The sequence below is a fragment of the Temnothorax longispinosus genome, chromosome 8 (assembly GCF_030848805.1).
Source record: "Temnothorax longispinosus isolate EJ_2023e chromosome 8, Tlon_JGU_v1, whole genome shotgun sequence".
Classification (NCBI taxonomy): domain Eukaryota; kingdom Metazoa; phylum Arthropoda; class Insecta; order Hymenoptera; family Formicidae; genus Temnothorax; species Temnothorax longispinosus.
The window spans coordinates 14,922,208-14,941,452 of NC_092365.1; the positions used below are offsets into that span (position 1 = coordinate 14,922,208).

At 39.9% G+C, this 19,245-nt stretch overlaps 4 protein-coding genes across 4 annotated transcripts in view; 2 read left to right on the top strand and 2 right to left on the bottom strand.

The window, feature by feature from the left end:
- The window catches only part of LOC139817956 (mediator of RNA polymerase II transcription subunit 20-like), a 77,506-nt gene extending 72,809 nt beyond the window's left edge, over positions 1–4,697 (bottom strand). Inside the window, exons 1-2 of the mRNA XM_071786304.1 lie at positions 4,148–4,697; positions 3,780–3,922 (exon numbers count right to left, since the gene is read on the bottom strand). Of these exons, the coding sequence (XP_071642405.1) occupies positions 3,780–3,922; positions 4,148–4,161 (157 nt within the window). The 5' untranslated portion in view covers positions 4,162–4,697. The remainder of the gene's footprint in view (positions 1–3,779; positions 3,923–4,147) is intronic.
- Positions 4,698–6,327: 1,630 nt separating this feature from the next.
- Mon1 (vacuolar fusion protein MON1 homolog) lies at positions 6,328–8,591 on the top strand. Its single transcript, XM_071785282.1, has 7 exons — positions 6,328–6,774; positions 6,888–7,210; positions 7,287–7,530; positions 7,618–7,902; positions 7,986–8,176; positions 8,251–8,353; positions 8,424–8,591. Exons 1-7 carry the CDS (start codon positions 6,406–6,408, stop codon positions 8,562–8,564), a joined length of 1,656 nt encoding a protein of 551 aa, XP_071641383.1. The 5' UTR covers positions 6,328–6,405; the 3' UTR covers positions 8,565–8,591.
- A 346-nt stretch (positions 8,592–8,937) lies between these two features.
- On the bottom strand, positions 8,938–10,398 carry Prp38 (pre-mRNA processing factor 38). The gene is made up of 3 exons (XM_071785284.1): positions 10,199–10,398; positions 9,488–9,855; positions 8,938–9,405 (listed from the first exon to the last, which is right to left on the bottom strand). Exons 1-3 carry the CDS (start codon positions 10,360–10,362, stop codon positions 9,020–9,022), a joined length of 918 nt encoding a protein of 305 aa, XP_071641385.1. The 5' UTR covers positions 10,363–10,398; the 3' UTR covers positions 8,938–9,019.
- A 1,104-nt stretch (positions 10,399–11,502) lies between these two features.
- Positions 11,503–18,995, top strand: Lhfpl (LHFPL tetraspan subfamily member 5 protein). The gene is made up of 6 exons (XM_071785285.1): positions 11,503–11,740; positions 11,900–12,819; positions 13,516–13,710; positions 17,112–17,199; positions 17,671–17,825; positions 17,920–18,995. The coding sequence occupies exons 2-6, from the start codon at positions 12,603–12,605 to the stop codon at positions 18,150–18,152; spliced, it is 888 nt and encodes a 295-aa protein (XP_071641386.1). The 5' UTR covers positions 11,503–11,740; positions 11,900–12,602; the 3' UTR covers positions 18,153–18,995.
- Positions 18,996–19,245: the final 250 nt, after the last annotated feature.

Genomic DNA, 19,245 nt, shown 5'->3' on the forward strand with positions numbered 1-19,245 from the left:
GAAATTTTTCGTCGTGCGTGCCGCAAACAGAGATCGTCTGTAATTATCTATCGTACCCGTGAGTCATATCCCTGCCATATCCTATACGTAACGAAGTGTGTGAAAGTCGCGCGGAAGCACATTAAATCCCTGTACTTAAATATTTTCGCGTATTTCTGTAGACAGTGATCGATCGATGCGGCGGGAGAGAGAGAGAGAGAAATCTGCGTTTGCGCAAACTATATCGATTCGTAAAATACATTCCATTTTTTATACACATAAAAGACACGTATATGATACGCGAGAACAATAATATTGCCAACGTCGAAATCGTAAATTCGGAAAAACGACATATCACGTAAGAAATAATATTTCGGTACCGGCATTACTGTCTACAAGAAAACAAGTACACGCTACTTCCTATACAAAAACATCTTACTAATTATGTTACATAGAGTGTCTTGAAAAAATATATATCAGTACGTTCTAATTCATATTTTATCGAAAAAAAATTTCGGTATAATTACTCTTCAATTTTTTAATATTAAGCCTCGGTAATCAAATTATTTATTTGCTACAAAAAATAATTCAATCGTCAATTATCTAAGCTATGGAAGTATAATTTGTTGAATTATTAATACATCTACGAATGTTTAAGCTAGTCAAAGGACAACATTACAAATGGTATATATATTTTCAAAGCACCGTATATTTTATGCTCAAGGGCTTGAATGCAGTATTGAATAACGTCTATATAATTAGTTTTAACGCGGTGCAATACTCGTGAAACGAGTATACGTAGGATATACGATCAACTTCCGGATTTTACGTGAATTGTAAAAAATATGATAAGATTATCTCGTTCTTAGTATACCGCGCCGAATAAGCCGAGCTTTACTATTTGCCCGAGTGGCATATTGAATATTCGCAGCGACCACATTGCGTCAGATCTTCCACACGTAATAAGAAAAGAAAATAAACGAAAATCTCCTCCTTTCCCTGTAGATATGTTAAACTATATCGAACAAAAATCTGCACTGTGCACTCTCGTGAATTGAAAATTTGTCGTAATATGTAGCGGTAATAGTGAAATTCCGGAATCAGATTTCGCATTACTGCACGTTTTAGGATCACGATAGTCCCGATAAATAGATGTCTGTGTCGCGTACGCGGTTATGTATGTGCTCGAGTGCGAGAAAACTCGTGAATGAGTGTGCGTGTAATTGTGGATTAACGATGACAGCAGCTTTTAGACATGCCACGGTATTATATAGATTTACCCCTTTGTCCTTTTTATGCAAAACGAAAAATGGCAAACGTTAGAGATCGGCGAAGACTGTAACTCGAGATTGAAATCTTAATCCGCATTAGCGAATTAAAAATACCTAGCGCGTTGCAATCAGATTACAAGTAAATAGAGATTCAATCTAGGAGTTTGAATTTATATATATATTACACGCGATATACTATATCTGAACGTGATCAGAAAGCTTTCCGCACGGAAAGAACGGATCGCGTATATAATTCTACTTAACGACAATAAATTCACTATACAATTTATTGACAATAAACAATTCAAATGGGAATTAGCGCTGGCCGTCGCTAAGATGATTAAATCTTATATGCATATTATATCCTCGCGGATAATAAAATTACGAAGGCGTATTTTCAATGAAGAGAAAAAAGGAAAGAGAGAAAAAAAGAGAAAAGAGAACGAAGTAGACAAAAAGAAATAAATATATATATATATACACACACACACCGATCTTGTCTATAACGAGCCACGTTTAGCTTCGCTTGCTAGATTTAATATTTTTGTAATGACGCCTAGGGGTATATATATATTAGCTGTGTGTATTTGTACCTTCATAGAGTTAATATTTAGACTATTACCACTCTATCGTTGCGTCTCTGCAATGCGACGCAACGGGAAAATCAACTTGAACGACGCGACGCGACGGAGCGCGTAATATCGTATATAAGAGAGAATTACTTCTCTGCGCGAGGGTGAGACAAGACTGCTCGTCGGTTTCTCGCCGAACGCGAACTCGAATTCTACCATCGAATATATAGGATATCGATTCTCCTGCGCTTTCTCTTCGACGTAACGAGAACACCAAGTAATAGGAAACTCTTTAATTTGTTTCAGAGACCGGCCATTACGTTCGTTTAATTAAAATAATAGTGGCACAAACGCGATCTTGCCGACGCGAAGACGGTGGTTTATTGCTTTAAAGGGGGAGAATACGTACCGGCGATACCGTGTATTTATGTTACGTATAAGTATGTACTTAAGTGATTTTGTTAGCGTTTGCGTTTACACCTCTCTAGATATAACGAATGATGTATTGGATATACAATCTCGCTAATAACTTCCGGTGGAACCAACACTTGCGTGTTTGTATAGAGACCCATATACACATGTATAAACGCCAAAAGAAGAGACAAATTAAGAGAAAAAAAGATAAGTATATCTATTAATTGAATTAATTTGTTGCCTAAACCTCTCATAAACCTTATATTCATTAAACAATGTTAGAAAAATACAAGTGTACAAAATCTATAAAAAATTAAATTTTCAAATTATTCACATTTGAAAAACTTTTTCCGAAAAAAATTTAAGACAGCTTATGATGGCATGTTATAAAGTATTCTTTAAAATACCGTTAAATTGCACAGATTTTCAGTATTTTTATAGATCCAACAAAAAAATGGATAATAAACTTTTTAATTACATTATATTTTCAGAATAATACCGTTTGATAATTTTACAACTCGAATAATTTCGTTTTTTTTTACTTATTCTTTTGAGTCTTATTTTTCTGTTATTTTGTAACGCCTAGAGATCTTCAGCAATTTGGAAACTGGCAGTGAATTATCGATTTTTCGAGGTGTCGAGTAATTTCTAAAACTTTGAAAGCAGGCATTGAGAGTATCGGTTTAATCGCTTTCGCTACGAGCTGGACGCGAAGTTCTACAAATAGCTCAGCTGCGGAACGAGCTTCATTGATACGTGATCGGAGTTTGCTCATCTGCTGCTTCACACCATAATGCATCGTATCTCTATATGTTACAAATTAATAACGAATTAAACTACAGCAATTTAATGCATCATTTATATACACGTACACTTCTTGGTAATTGAAGCGAACTGTCCATTCGACTACCTATTAGAATTAACAATCCGTAGTAATAATTATTATTTTTTCATCCAAACTAATCATTGAAATGATCAACCGCGAAAATAACTATCTAAAAAAAACTTCGAATAAAAAACTATTAGAAAAGGCTTCGATATTGTAATATTAAAATATATCTTAAATAATTTAAAAAAATATTTTCCAAATAAAAATATTTTCCACCGTTGAACTTGTGTACGTTAATTACTACGAAAAAAATCTCTTTCGATACAGTTAACTCTTACGTTCATCTCCGCAGTCTTATTGATGCAATTTAATGTAATATGTCGTAAACTAAAAATGAGTATATATGTATATATGATGTAATATAGACACTCTCAACGCAGAGAGGCGCTGCAGTTCGACACTGCATTATTTCGTTTAAAAAAAACCATTTGTAGGAGAACCATTATAACGGCGTGTTTAACGCAAAGGTTTAATAAATTGCAAATAATAACAAGGCGTTTTTTGTCGCGAAATGAATTTCCGAATGGCCAAGCAGCGGCCATCTGTGCCAACGGCCGCGTACTAGCTAACGCTGCAGCACAGCTCGAACGCGAAACTTGCGAAACTCAATTCGAACTCGCGGACGCTAAATCGCAGAAGGAAAAACGTACTTACCAAGCTGCGGCACCGACATGTATGTCTCGCAGTCCACCAGGAACTGTCCCACCTGCACGGCGCCGAGGGCGACGACCCGCTTCGTCAGGAACTCGATGGTCTGCGGCCCGGTGCGGTTCTCGATCATCGGGTACTGCTGCAGCCTGCACCGATAGCACACGCAAATCACTCTTTCGCTACCGTAAGATCGGACGGGCGTCGTCGATCACCGCGAATAACCCGGCGCACTGACGGCGCCGGGCACACGTGCGACATAACCTCTGCGCGTCTCTCGGCGAGACGCGACACGCATCTCTTTCTCGTACGCGGCCGGTCGCGCGATAAGGAATCACGCGTATTTTTAGAGACACACGAATATTGCTACTTACACAGTGACACCCATCCTGCGAGCCGCGTCGTTGTCAGACACCGGTCGAAGAAAATGTCACGACTTTCGCGAGACGGAACCCGGACCGGACTCCGGAGTAGCCGGCGAGACACTTGTCGGCTTGTCGCGCCCGCTGTTTACTCGCGCGTGATTTGAAACGACTGCGACGTCACGCCGCGACGCCATCCGACTCGCGTAGCGAGAGGCGCGTCTCGCCAAGTTGCAAACACTCGCGAACCTGGGGATAAGGAAGAAATCTTTACAAATGATACAATTTAACGTTGGATTTTCCATAAAGTAGAGATTGTGAGGAAAAAAGAAGAGCACACGTACGAATAAATTTGTATCATTTACGACGAATGAACGAATGCCATGCCTGTTTTAATAAATCCTTTAACGAAAGACGGAATATATTCGTGGACGCACACTTGAATCATTTGTTCGCACTCACGATGTTATTCGCACGCAAGGTCGCTCGCTCGTTCGCGATCGCGACGAGGCCTACGCACAATCACGGGAGAACGTTAAACGCGCGCGATCGTTCTCTTTAGTCGATCAATTAATTATTAATTCTTACGGTTAATAATGAGAGCTATAATTTATTAGAGCACTTTCTCGCGCGATTCACTCGTTCGGAGCAGGAATCGAAACGCAGAAGACGTGAATTTTGAGTTTTGCCGTCTCACTGCGACACACACGGGACGACGATTGTCTATTAAGAATTAAGATTGAAATATATCTCGCTTCGAAACATTCGTTCTTCACGTACAGTTAACTCACTGATCACGGTGCACTGCGGGAGAACCGACAAATCATATTCGGGAGGACGATACACGTACGGCGTCCAAGCACGGCATTCCGCTCGTTGCACCGTCGACACGAGAAGGAACGGAGTATTCGGCAGTTTCGGCACACGCTCAGCTCGCAGTTCTTTGCAACCGGATTTCTTCTCGTTGACGAGATTCACGAGAAAGGAATACACGACCCTGACGACCGACAACGTCTCGCGGCTCTCGCGCCGATATGAATGCGTCGCGTATTGCTTGCGCCGCGCCGCCGTAAAGTCAGGAGCCGCGATTGGCTGCTCGCGAATCGAGCCCCCGCGACCCAGCCAATCACGTTTGAACGCTCTGAGCCGCCGCCGGCGAGCGGCCGCGGCACACCAGACGTTACCGTTGAAATTAATTCAATTGAAGCTTTGAAACGACGTTACTTGCAAAGTCGGTGCGTGGCCTCGCGGTTCGTTGTTTTCGTCGGTGCTCGGCGAGGTTTTATGTATTATCAACGCCTGCAAAAGCTCATTATCTTCGATCAACCAAATGAGCGTCCGACTAGCCGTTCATTTGACTCGCGTAGTAGTCGCCCACCCCACCACCCACCAGCCCCACCTCGTACATTTCGTCGCCATCACTCACTTTGAATGTACGCAATTTAATTGTATATCTTATATTATATACTGTGTAATTTTGTATTATGTAATCTTTTTTGTAATGTATTAGATTTTGCGCTAAACTAATAAACTGTATAAAAAAGTAGAAAATAAAAAAAAAGAAACATATCCAAAGAAAAGAGGACCGCTGATTGGAATCGGCGGGGTGGTGGAGGGCCTCTAATACAGATTCTGTCCCATTTTTATCAGACGGAATTTTAATTTATTGTTACTTAAGGCCATTGCACGTAACAAAGTTTATATAATGCATTTATATAATTATTTTTACATACCTGCGTTAGACAAAATCGGAGAGATCTGAGAGCGATCATGCCAACGATCGGCCTAGATTTTTCTAATTTTACACTTCCAATTTTTAGCTAAAGGCCATTACACGTAACAAAGTTTTAGTCATAATCGTAAGGCCGTAAGAAAATAGACCAATCACAGTCGATTATTCTCCTTGAGCTCGAACTTACGGCCTTACGATTATAACTAAAACTTTGTTACGTGCAATGCATGGCCTTTAGCCTTTAGCTAAAAATTGGAAGTGTAAAATTAGAAAAATCTAGGCTGATCGTTGGCATGATCGCTCTTAGATCTCTCCGATTTTGTCTAACGCAGGTATGTAAAAATAATTATATAAATGCATATTTTATACATTATAATTGTATATATATATTATTTTACACATATACATATGTATGTATAATTGCATCGTATTCATTGATAAGTTCCTCAACAGCGCACCTAGCAGTTCCACGACGAGTTAACGAGCAATGGCAGTCGATCTGCGTCGGTCTGCCGCCTCTGCCGCTGTTAAATGTTAAATGTCAAACGCCAGCGAGGGTCCGGAGGGTCGGAGTAGCGACTTGCCAGGGACGTTTTCGGTGGTAGAGATGGCCGCGAAGGAGCCGATCGTCGTCGAGTCGATCGACGGCGGCGGCATGGCCGAGCCCGGGATCGAGCCCGGCGCTTCCACGGAGACGATGCTCGTCACCACCGACAGCTTCGACGAGTACGAGCAGGAGATGAGTAGCAGCATCGACGGTGACAGGCAGATGAAGGAGAGCACGACCAGCACTATCTCCGAGATCCAGGAGGACGTTGTGCAGGACGTTCCCACGATACCCACGATACCCACCTCCGCCAGTCCGGTAGAATCCGAGAAAAACCTTTCCCTCGACGACGCGGAGATGGTTAGGATTTTGTGCGGAATCTGCCTTTTTTTTTTTTAAATTGCGGTGCATGACGACGTCGTGAACTGCCAGATCGTTTTGGAACGTAAACCGAATGATATGTTGCATTTTAGGACGATGTCGCGCATCGTTTGGGCCAAAGTAACATAGACGGAGACCCGCTGCGTTGCAAAGCGTGGCTGGCGCAGAAGAAGCACATTTTTATCCTGAGTCAGGCGGGGAAGCCGATATATTCCAGATACAGTTCAGAAGACAAACTAGTCACAGTTATGGGTGTTATGCAGGCTTTAGTGTCGTTTGTCCAAGCCGGCAGCGATATGATCAGATCGGTACACGCTGGCGATACAAACTTTGTTTTCGTCGTGAAAGGTCCGTTGATCTTAGTGGCGGTATCCAAAACTTTGGAAAGCGTACCTCAGCTCACCTTACAGTTAACGTATGTGTCACATTTTGAACGAAATTTGTCAATAAAATATTTTACATCTGATATTTATACACACTTAATATTACAGATATGTATATAATCAGATAATCTCTGTGTTGACGCAGTCTCAATTGAATAGAGTGTACGATCAGAGGAGAAACTTTGATCTACGAAGGTTATTAACCGGTAGTGAAAGACTGATAGATCATTTACTGAACTTTATGGACAGAGAGCCCGCCTTCTTTCTAGGAGCCATTAAATGTTTGCCCTTGGTTCCCTCCATGAGAAGTTCCATTACGCAGACCATCATTCAAACTTGCGCTAAGATCAAGGTAAAAAATGTTTATGGAATGTGCATACTATTTGTGAAATCGAAATGAATTCAAGTGCCGGTTCATTAAGAGAAACCTATCTTTCAGAATTTAGTATTTGCCATACTTCTAGCTAACAATCAATTGGTCACACTAGTTAGGATGAATAAATTTTTCCTACATCCAATGGATTTACATATAATACAAAATCTGGTGGACAGTTCCGAGTCGCTCAAAACTGCTGAAAGCTGGACGCCAATCTGCCTACCGAAATTCGATTCCAATGGATACATGCACGGTCATGTGTCCTATCTGGCAGAAGATTGCCAGGCATGTTTGTTGTTGCTCACCGTTGATAGGGACGTGTTTTTCGTGCTATCAGAGGCCAAACAAGTAAGAGTTATTGCGGGAAATTAAATTAATTAAGCAGTAACTATTTGTGTATAAATGTCAATTTATTGAAAAATATTTGGTAGAAAATCGTGGAGAAATTGCGACGGACAAATTGTCTAGAAGCGATAAACGAGTCTATGAACAAACCGACGGTAACGACTGCCGACATTGGATTACCTGAGATGCGACACGTTTTATACAAATGCAAAAGTACCGCGCAATTCTGGAGTCCCGGGGTTAAACCTCCTTACACAACGGATGAAGAGATAGAACGGTAAAATGTGAACTTTTTAATAAACGAGGCAATATTAGTATAGGTAATAAAAAATATGTAATATATCTTTTCAGACTATTGGGGCTTTATCAGTGTTTGCATCACAGACTGCATTCTCCTAGTCGACCCTTAAAACTTATATTTCAGCAGCTAGATAAGGAAACGATGTTAGCGTGGGTGAGTAAAATTTTATATGTTAATTTAATTTTTGCGAGACTTATTCTTTAATTTAAAAAAATACTTCTAGGTGGCTGCTGGTTTCGAATTATACGTAACATTTGAGCCTCTGGTAACGAAACCAGATGCCATTGAGGCAGTGAGCAAGCTGTTGAAGTGGATAAAAAAAGAGGAAGAGAGATTATTCATTCTGAACTCGCCCACATTTTAAACATTGCCAAGTATTTTGTAAAATACATAGGGAAAATGATATGTAAAATTGATAGAAATATTTGTCGACCAAATTTCGAAAATGTGTGAGATGCATCAAGGATTCCAAAGTAAAACGTCCTCGTCATAAGTTTCCAAAGGCAGGAGTATAGTTATTTTTCGTCCATTATTATGCATCGGTAATCAATATTTTTTTATTTACTAAAGCAATTGTAATATAACGCAAATAATGTGAAAATGTACATAGATTTAAATATGTTACAACGGATTTGATTCCGGGTGCATGTTGTAATTTTAATACTGAATTCTTGTAAATGTTATATACACCGGCGTTAAAAAATACACGAACATTGATAAGAGCATAAAAAGAACTGACGCAAGATAACCAATTGATTTATTTCTTGCCTCGGTAAGTTTATATAAATTCGTCAAGACCATTTTCCATATTACCATACTTTAATGTCTAGCTCTGTCGCGTTCTCTTCTACGATCTCGATCCCTTTCTCTCTCTCGTTCTCTCTCCCTCTCTCTATCGTCTCTTCTATAGCGATCTCTGTCCCTGTCCTTATCTTTGTGCGACGACGAGTGAGATTTCGGCGATTTGCTGCGTTTACGTTCTCTCCTGTCCCTATCTCTCTCCCTACTTCTCGATCTTGGCTTTTCCTTCTCGGATTTCTTCTCGGATCGGGAATGCCTCTTGTCCCTATCTCTGTGACGGTCTCTGTCTCGTTCGTGATCATCCGGCCTCTTGCGTGGCAGTTCTTTAATTGGTGCAATCTCTTCTTCCTCTGACGATTCGATGCCATCATCCATATCGTCTTCCAATGCCGATATCTTCGCTTCTGTGTAACATAAGTAAACATATAACAGAAGGTTGGCTAAATAAAAGTAATATACTCAAGAAAATATACTCAAATAATGTACCTAGTTCATTATTTTCTTCTAAAACGTGTCTTTTTTGAATTCTCGGTAAAATAACGTCGCAAGACCTCTCTTCTCTGAGAAGGGTGTCGATGAATTCGTCCATGTATATGAGCTCGAATACGCCTTGCTTGTTCTGCATTCTGAGCTTTCTGCTATCGTTGAATAATGGTTCAAGGTATTTGTAACAGTCCTGGGAAGAACCAGTCAGTCTCATATACAATGCACCCAAAGCCCGAACGTACTTATACTCCTCGTTCTTTATAAATTCGACTATGATGTCTTTCTCAGGCTGTATTTGAAGCATTTTCAATATGAGACAGAGAAATGGCGTAGGCTTTACGTTGCCGCCGTATACCCCTCCTATAAATCTGAAAGAATAAATATAAGTGACTAGAGAAAAAAACTTCTCATTCATATATATAGGTACAAAATCGTAGTACGAGCAAGAACAAGGTGATTCCTCGTGCCAAAATAAGTCGAAATTGTAAAATTTTTTATTCTAGGCCTTAGAAAATCTATCAAGTACACTTGACATAGTCAGAGTGACGATGTCAAGTGTACTTGATAGATTTTCAAAACCGAAGTCTATCTAAAAAACAAAACCTCATACAAAAAAAATTACTCTAGAAATTATCTTGTTCTCGCTTGTACTAATTGTAAGATTTTACATTCATCCTGTATCTGTAGAGGTTATATTTTGCTTTTACTAACCTTAACTCCATTGCCTTGTCGACCAACAATTCGGCGGTCAAAGCGAAACATTCTTCCTTCCAGTATTTAGAATCGTATATCCGGGATCTGATGATCTTCTCGACCAAATATTGAGGATTTGTCCCGCGAATAGACCTAGCATCTTTCACCGTGCGGTTTGCCATTTTTCGAATCCTATTCTGCTATTGTTCTGCTACCATCTGCTACGAATTGCCGGATTGTCATGAATCTTCAATCGGAAGTCACCAGAGGACGCCGATTCGCCGAAAATATACTTTGCGCGATCGATAAAACTTTGTTTCAAACTCATTTGTTATTGATAGTACGTGCACATTGCGCAGTAATTATTTAAGAAATCTATTTTTATTAATATTTAACGTAATTAGAATTAAGATTTTATATACAGGTATTCTACATATAATTTTATATATATAATTTTAGGAGAAAGATATATTGATTTTTTATTTAAAAAAAAAAATTATGTTGATGACTATGAGAACTCTTTTAAACTATTAGAAAAGACTATTAATAAGATTGTTATAATATACAAATTAAAAAATAATATATATATATATATAATTTTATTTTTTATTGATTTTATCGATATTACATTAGTCTTTTTATAAAAAGAAATTATATGTGATACATGTACGTGTGTATGAATGTATATTCTAGAAGATTTTCTGAAATAATGGAACATATATACATATTTTATATGCATATATAATTAAGGAAATATATATATAATAATATTAATTTACTTAATATTATATATAACTTATATTGATAATATATTGATAATATATATAATTAATCCATACATATACATATATGGAAGATATATAGAATTAATTATTAATTCCTTCCGATCTGACGATTTAAATTACTTAGCATAAACATATAAATATTTATTATATACTGATTAATTAATAACATTAAAATTAAGAAATACATATATATTCGTGTTAGCTAGAGAAAATAATTCCTCGTTTGTAAGTCCCAACGAATAAAGCCGTTATGTCCAGACGGAGAAATCCGACAAAGCCAACAACACAGCGGCGTGCCACCTTTTTGGTGTCACCTTTCTCTTCGTGGCCGCCTGGGATCCGTGAGGGACCCCTTACCGCGGTCTCCTCTTTCCTCAGTCATTCTTTTTCTCTCTCTCTCTCTCTCTCTCTCTCTCCTTCTCTTTCTTGTTCCCTCTTCTCACACATTCACCTGGCAACCTGGGCTCACCTGGACGGCCATCTTGAAGCGCCTCGTCGTATCGCGCTCCTCGTCTTTCCTCCAAGTCGCATTTTCCGCTCGTCCTTGTAGCCGGTCGCCGCGTCGCGTGCATGTGCCCGTCGCTGCATGTGCAAAATCTCGCGACGTGCAGCAAGGCTCCAGCGATCGCGCCGGTAGCACTCGTCGTCGCGTCGATCGTGCGCCTTCCACCTTGGCTTGCTTTCTTTCCTTTCACGCATTCCCATAAGGTCCTGACGTTGCTGACGTCATTTGTGTTCTTTGGAACCTTTCTCGAGGAGGTCTCCAAACGTTACGGTAAGTTGAATTTTCTGCCGGGTGAGAATTCACACAGCCGGACGTCTTTTACGTTCCTCATCGTCATTCGTGATTAACTGTCGCGACTATTTGTTCTTTTAAAATGATAGATTAGATTTTAGGTATACATGTTATTTAAAAGACTCGTTTTATCAACAGCTCGCTCCGTGCATCCTTCTGCATTCCAAGACACGTCACTCGAGCGGAGGAAAGATACTCAGGCCGACTCAGCGATTGGTGAACGTGCTCGAACGTAAATGTCACGGACGGCGCAGCCGTTGGTTTAACGCGGACACGAGGCGTGCGATCGTTTCGCTGGTTCTAAACACAGCGGGACCGGCGATGGGGAAACAGCTTGGGAAGTGAACAGAAGACCCGTGATCTATTGTGAAACAAAGAATAGAGAGACAAGTCTCCGCGATTCGGAGAAAATCCACTCCGCGAAGGGAGAGCGACTTAATAGCAAAATCGTGTCGTGATTGTGTGTGTCGTTTAGCGAAAGTACGGTTCTTTGTTCGCGCGCGCGGGGAGTTTCCTCCGTCTTGCGCACCGCCGATCCCATTGTTGTCGAACAATCGGATCTCGTTGGAGACCGGAGCGTCCAAGAGCGACGACCTTCTCCGACGCGGGTGTGATAACCGCGCGAGCCGGCGCGAAGCCGCGGAATCGCCGTCTCCCTACCGGCGATTTAATCAGGCGATTTAATCTCGCGGTCGCGCCTCCGTCCGTTCCGCGTGTGGGTATTGCGGAGCCGATGTTATGGTCGAACGGCTGCGCGAGAAAGAATCGCTGTTGAACGACGCGCCGCGGTGATCGGGACATCGAGTTCGCGCTGACGGGAAATCGCGCCGCGGCTTCCGGGATGGGTTCGAAGATTGAATACGTCGAGTCCTCGCACATGTACGCGACCAATTACATCCGCAATTCCAAGGCGATCGGCGTGCTCTGGGGTATCTTCACCATATGCTACGCCATCATCGGCGTCGTCGCGTTTGTCACTCCAGAATGGCTCGGCGACCTGGAGCACGAGAATCCCGGGAGATTCGGCCTGTGGACCAGGTGCAGCTACGGAGGTAACGGTACGTTTACGCTGTGCCTTCTTATTTTTACTCGATGTAAGGAGAAAATAAAGAATTTTATTTCTATTCGATCCATAACTGACTATTTTAATAATTATAATTGTCACGATAATACGACTATTGGTTTTAATCAATTAATCGTTAAGACGTTTCGACCATGAGTCTTTACTGTTAATGATTTGGTTTAAGAAAAGAGAATCTTCTTTTTCATTTCTACCCGACTGTGTGTGTCTGAAATTATTTCGAAATAATCTAGCTTATTATATCTTTGGTTGAGCAACGGAAGTAACCCACTGTAATTTATAAGGCGACGTAATATCTTTTTTCATTTATCTTATCGCATATAATTACTTACACTGTTAAATTCGTAGTTTATATACTCAAGTTGAGTTATTTTTATAACCATTCCTATACAGGTCACCACTGCTCCTACTAAAAAAAATATGTCGTTAATTCGACAATGTTAATTTAGCTAAACCAATGGAGTTGAACTGTTTTTTGTTAAAATAATAAATTTCGATATACATGGTAGTTAAAAATAACAAAATGTTATTTAACTCAAGGTATTGATTTAAATTTTATCTCCTTCAATATGTAACAGTGTAATTTGATTTTCTCGATAATAACCTGTCTACATTCCAAGTCTGAGGGATAATTATTTACATATATTATTAATTCGAAATGTTTCGTAATTAGGTGAGTTAGGCGAGGAATGCATCGGCCGACTGGACGACCTGTCGACCATCGCCAACGTTCCCTTCCGTGCCAGCACGATTCTAGTCGGGATCGCGGTGATAATTGCGCTACTGGCGATCTGCGCGATGCTCATGTTCTTCTTCTGCCAGAGCACCACCGTGTTCTACATGTGCGCCTGGATGCAAGTGGTGTCAGGTAATTATCCGGTCCTGCCTCATCGGGAGAACGTCGATCTCTATAAATGCCAAATGTCGCGCGAGTCGTTCCGCAACTGGCGCATCTGTTTTAGAAAGCGCGACGGATTAGCTAGGCTAATTCGCGCGGCCCGTTACCGCAATCTTGACCGTAATTCCTTATCAACCAGATGCAATTGCAAATTGCGCTGATGCGCCGCGCCAAGCCGAAGCCGGGAAGTGACGCAATCGCCCCGCTTAACGCGTCTTTATTGTACTGAACACTATCGATCGGTTTCATCTCCGACAGCGGAGATAACGGCTTTAAAACGGTGCCGATCGTCGCCGGAAATTGCCCTCGTGTCACGGTCCCGCGCCCGCGAGAAAACTCGCAAAAATCTCATAGGAGAGATCTTGTTAAATATGTATGCCGATGTGCTAAATAATTAAAAACTCGCTGTTCGCGATGCATCTTTCATTGCGCGAACGCAACTATTTATTCGTGAATAATGTCGCGTTGATCCTTTTAGTAAGTTAGAAAGCGCACGGTAACCGCAGAAATAATCCAACGTTGCTTGCGTAATGCGACTGGAATAATAATAATGGTATTGCAAGAATAGCCGCTTCATTGATGGATGACGTGTCATCGGAAACATTCACGTTGGTTGAATCGTTAGAGGAGTTACTAGGCAGTTTCATGCGTGTATTATTTTCTTTTCAATTACCTTTTCTTTATACAATAGAGAAGAAGATATAAAGGCATACTCTGCTTCTTTTAAGAATAATAAGATACATATATAAAAAGTATAAGCTACATTTATACACGTATATTAATAGAAATATAAATAGATAAATAAATAATTAGAAACTTTTTATAATTAAATTATAATTTGTTTCTAATTATAATTTTAGGCAGTATATATCAGCATTTTGACCTAAAAGAAGTCTGACTGTGAGAAGCAGAATATTTTATTATTGCAACGTTTATATTATATATAGACTATACTTCTTTCCGGTTGAGATGCAGTTGTGTTCTGCCTGAAATTATAATTGGAAACGAATATAGCTCATTCGCGCTAAATATGCTGATACTTTCTCCAGATAGCTCGCATTATCCAGGCGTATGTATAACTTTTAGCATTTCCGCGTCGCGATTTCTAAGCTCGTTATCGGGAATTCGCGTCACGTCACTGATGGAGGACAGACGAAGGGTTTTCTCGCTTCACAAGCGCGTTTTGAGATGCACGCCGTACGTCTTGCGGCATCGAAGGTTCTTCTTTTGCAATTGTAATCATGGCTGATCGTCGCCCGCGGGTCGCCGACGAGTCGTGTGGCGGCCCCAGCGAAATGTAGAATAGACCGTTATAACGTGCCCAAGCCAGTCTGCATATACCGTTCGTGAACGCCTCTATGATTAACGTAAACCAACTGCAGTCGTCGGTCGAATCGATATATGTAGAATCAGAAATAATCTATCGAGACTTTATCTGCATCTTTAATTTGTATCCAAATTAGTTTTGCAACCCGATGACCTACTCCTTTAATGACGACACGTAGTCTCAATAAGATGTGTACGATTCACATTCATGTACATCATAATAGTATCTCTAGATTATGCGCCTTACTGCTCAATTTTCGTGTTTAATCAGTAAAGTTGCCAAATCGCGCTCTATCTTCTAGTTACAAATAAGGTAAATTTCTTCGTTTACTTTTTACAACGACGAATAAATTCTCGGTAGTGCGTGCAGTCGTTGGTCGAGTCACTGAAGTAAACTATCGAGACTTTATCTCTAGGCTGTATTCTAATCTCGAGCGTTAATTTGTATCCAAATTAGTGCAACTCGGTGACCTACTCCTATAATGACGACTCGTAGTCTCGATAAGATATGTATGATTCATAGTAGTATCTCTAAATTATGCGCTTTGCTGCCCAATTTCCATGTTTAATCAGTAAAGTTGACAAACCGCGCTTTAGTTACAAATAAGGTAAATTCTTCGTTTACTTTACGCAACGATGAATAAACTCACAGTATGCGTAATAACGCGAAAATTGCACAGTATCCGCCGCAAGATGCTGACTAACAAGAGTAACAAGTTGACGAGCGTGTAATTTATTAAACGGCGAACGAACGGCGTGACTTATATAACCAGGGTTACATACATCTGGTAGCAAAGTTTCGGCAGTGTCAGCAACAAAGATTCATTGCAAGCAAACGTTACGCTGCCGCATGCTCGAGTCACGACAGTGAAAGTTACACGCCGAGTCGCGCTCGATCCGTAGCGTGAAACACGAAGAGGAAAATGTATCACCGCGAGAAGCGAAATGACATTTCAAGTATATGAATTGTAGGAATTATATAGGATGTAGCCAGTGATAGCAGCGTTTACCGTCAACTCAGAGCAGGCTCTCTGAACCTGGAGTATACAGGAAGATTACGATATGCATTACAAAATCATTAGAAAGTATAAAGAGCGAGTACGTGCGCAGGATGTTGTATAACAAGCAAAGCCAAACAGAATTAGCAAGAATAAAGAGATGCAAATTACCAAACCAACCGTAGAAGTCTACGAAGTGCGAACAAAGGCAATACTGTTAAATATTAAAGTGTGAAATTCAAACCAATACCTTGAGTTAAATAACATTTTGTTTTTTTTTTTATTTATCATGTGTGTAAAATTTATTTTAACACAAAACAGTATTATTTTAACTTTATTGGTTTAGTTAAATTAACATTGTTTTAGTAAAGTTGACGACATTCTTTTTTTAATAAAAGTAGTGGCGAATAGGAATAATTATTACAAACGACTCAAATTGAACATAATTTAGCACTACAAATATAACAGTGAAAAATGAAAACTACAGGTAGAAAATGAATGGAAAGTATATAAAATCGAAGAAAATGATTGAAACCGAGCTCCGTGTTCCACTGTGCGTGATTCGCGCATTGAAATCGCTCGCTCGCCGGGAAACAATATCGCCTCGGCTCGTTGGTAAACGTATTAGCAATGGCAGAAAAGTTACGGTTGTTCACAAGTCCCTTTCACTACCGGCCTCCACATAGCCACCTGCGCGATTACGTCTGTGTAAATGCGAGAGCGTGATCCACGCCCCTGCTGCATCTAACTGCGATGTGGATGCAAATAATAGAACCATAAGGATAAGGGGCGCCGTATTATTAAAGTGTATTAGACCTGCCGCAATAAGTCCTAACATTGACCATTTATCGTTTCTCGTCAAACTTTCGTCACGCTTATGCGCTGTATAATTATCTCGAGAAGGAGAAAAGAATTAAACGATCATGTACGAATCACAGCGCGAGAAATATTTATAATCTGTCTAGCGGCTTCCAGTGACAGCACCATTGGATATATAACTAGATGTTTTATGTAACTATAATAATATACCGGATGCTTTCTTTTCAGCGATCTGTATGGCGATCGGAGTGTGCATCTATCCTCTCGGTTGGGACTCGCCGGTGATCCGCGCCGTATGTGGCGCAGCTGCATCCAGGTGTGTATTTGTGCAGGTCACGCGCGCGTACGTAGAAAAGAAAAATATGAAAGCAAGAATGAAAAATATTTTTGAGCGATTTCTTTTATACACTCGCGGTTTTTACTTGATTCTCGAGAATTGGATGAAATTGACAAATAAGTAGAATTTTATTATCAACTTATCCGGCGTTTAATTTGCGAAGACATCGCGAACTCATAAAAGACTTTTTAAATTAATTTTTGGTACAAAAAGAAGATCTCTTAAAAAAATCAATTCTATATTCATTAAAGAGTCTACGTTAGTGAGAAAATTTTCGCCTTAGAGATTTTATATTGTAACATCATAAGTATATCTCAATTAGACGCTACTTTCGCACGCAAATTATTGCGAAGCGATAAATAATAACAGCACTGCCTTATACGTTGAAAACATAATCGCGATAGCAATGAACGTGAGAAAAACAGTAATCAGGAAACTATTCTTTTTTAGATACAATCCCGGTGCCTGCGCTGTGAGATGGGCGATACCGCTCGCTGCAATCGCGGCTCTGGATGCGGCCACCTTGTCCGCTCTTGCCTTCATTTTGGCTTCTAGACACGTGAGACTACAACCGGAACCTTTCAACAACGGATCCTTGTACAAAGGTGATTAATAGCAAGCAATTCTTAGAGCAATTATTAAAATCTTTGCGTCTATTTAACAGGAAATAGCGTGTCATTAATTTTTCATTTGTTTTAGGCGAAGTAAATCCGGGCTACGTGAACGAGGCCCAAAGCGTGGCTGGCTCTCGCAAGTCTCTGTCCTTGAGACCGGTTCTCCTAGTGGCTCCGCCCGAACAGGACCGCTATAGCGAGCTCTCCAGGGCGAAGTCGCATTCGCATCACAGTCTCTACACACCGGCGCCGTCGCATCCGGTGCATACCATGTCTACGAATACTCTCAATCATTCACAGCATAACTTTCAGCTCTAAGACGCCTGATCGTTGCGAGTATAAAGGATTAAACGGGCCTGTATATAGCTGAGATATGAGGTGAAGCTATATTGTACATAAGATGAAACGGCGGAGCGTGAAACTTTTGTGGAATTTGCGCGATTTGAGCGCAATTGCTTAGATCATCGCTTTCGCGGTGTTAAAGTTTCACTAGAAACGGAATTTCATGACGATGAAAACTTATGTATAAAACGGATACGACTGACAGCTGTTCCATTCAACGACTGAATGTTTATTATTGCGTGCCGTGAACATTTCCACATCTATGTGGTGTATTTTTAGTCTTATCGATATGTGCCGAAAAGAACTGTCTTCCTTAGACTATTGACTTTTTACATACATATATACAATTATTACGAGTAATTATTGCAAAGTTAATAAAGATTACTACAAAATCTATTAAATATGAAATTAAATTTCGTTTAATTATAGGTATTAATTTACAGAATAGTCCCTCTTATTAAGGAAAATGGAATATTTTTCCATTCAAATCTTCTCTTAATTCTACTCTTAGAATCTCATACTTGTGTTATTAATATATATTATGTTTATGTAATTAGAAAGATTAATCAAGCAATTTCGTAGTTTTGAATACTATATGTTAAGTTTCATACACATGTGTTGTGCAGTGTAAGTTAAATGATAATTCAAGAAAAAAATTATTCTAGAAATTGTATCCACGCTACAATCCGTGCCGTGTTATCGAAGTAATATATATATTATTCATATTATATAATTATTTAAGTTCTTAAGTACTCATTCATGTGCCTTTACAATGTAGTGTTGAGAATAACACTTATGAATTAAATTTTTTATCATGAAGTTACTATTCTGTATTTTACATAGCTACGGAATACTCGTGCAGCTCCACAGCTTATAATTTTTTCGACGAGATGGTGTATAAAGAGGTATAATTTTTATGCAAATAGATTCTCCTTTTCGGTGTGCAATATCATAATACTCAATAAAAATTAATGATTATTCATAAGCTGCCGGATCGTAAAAGTCGTCAGAGATGATGACTACATCGGCTACGACGCGCATTTGGGTACGCGACTATTTCGCATCATCG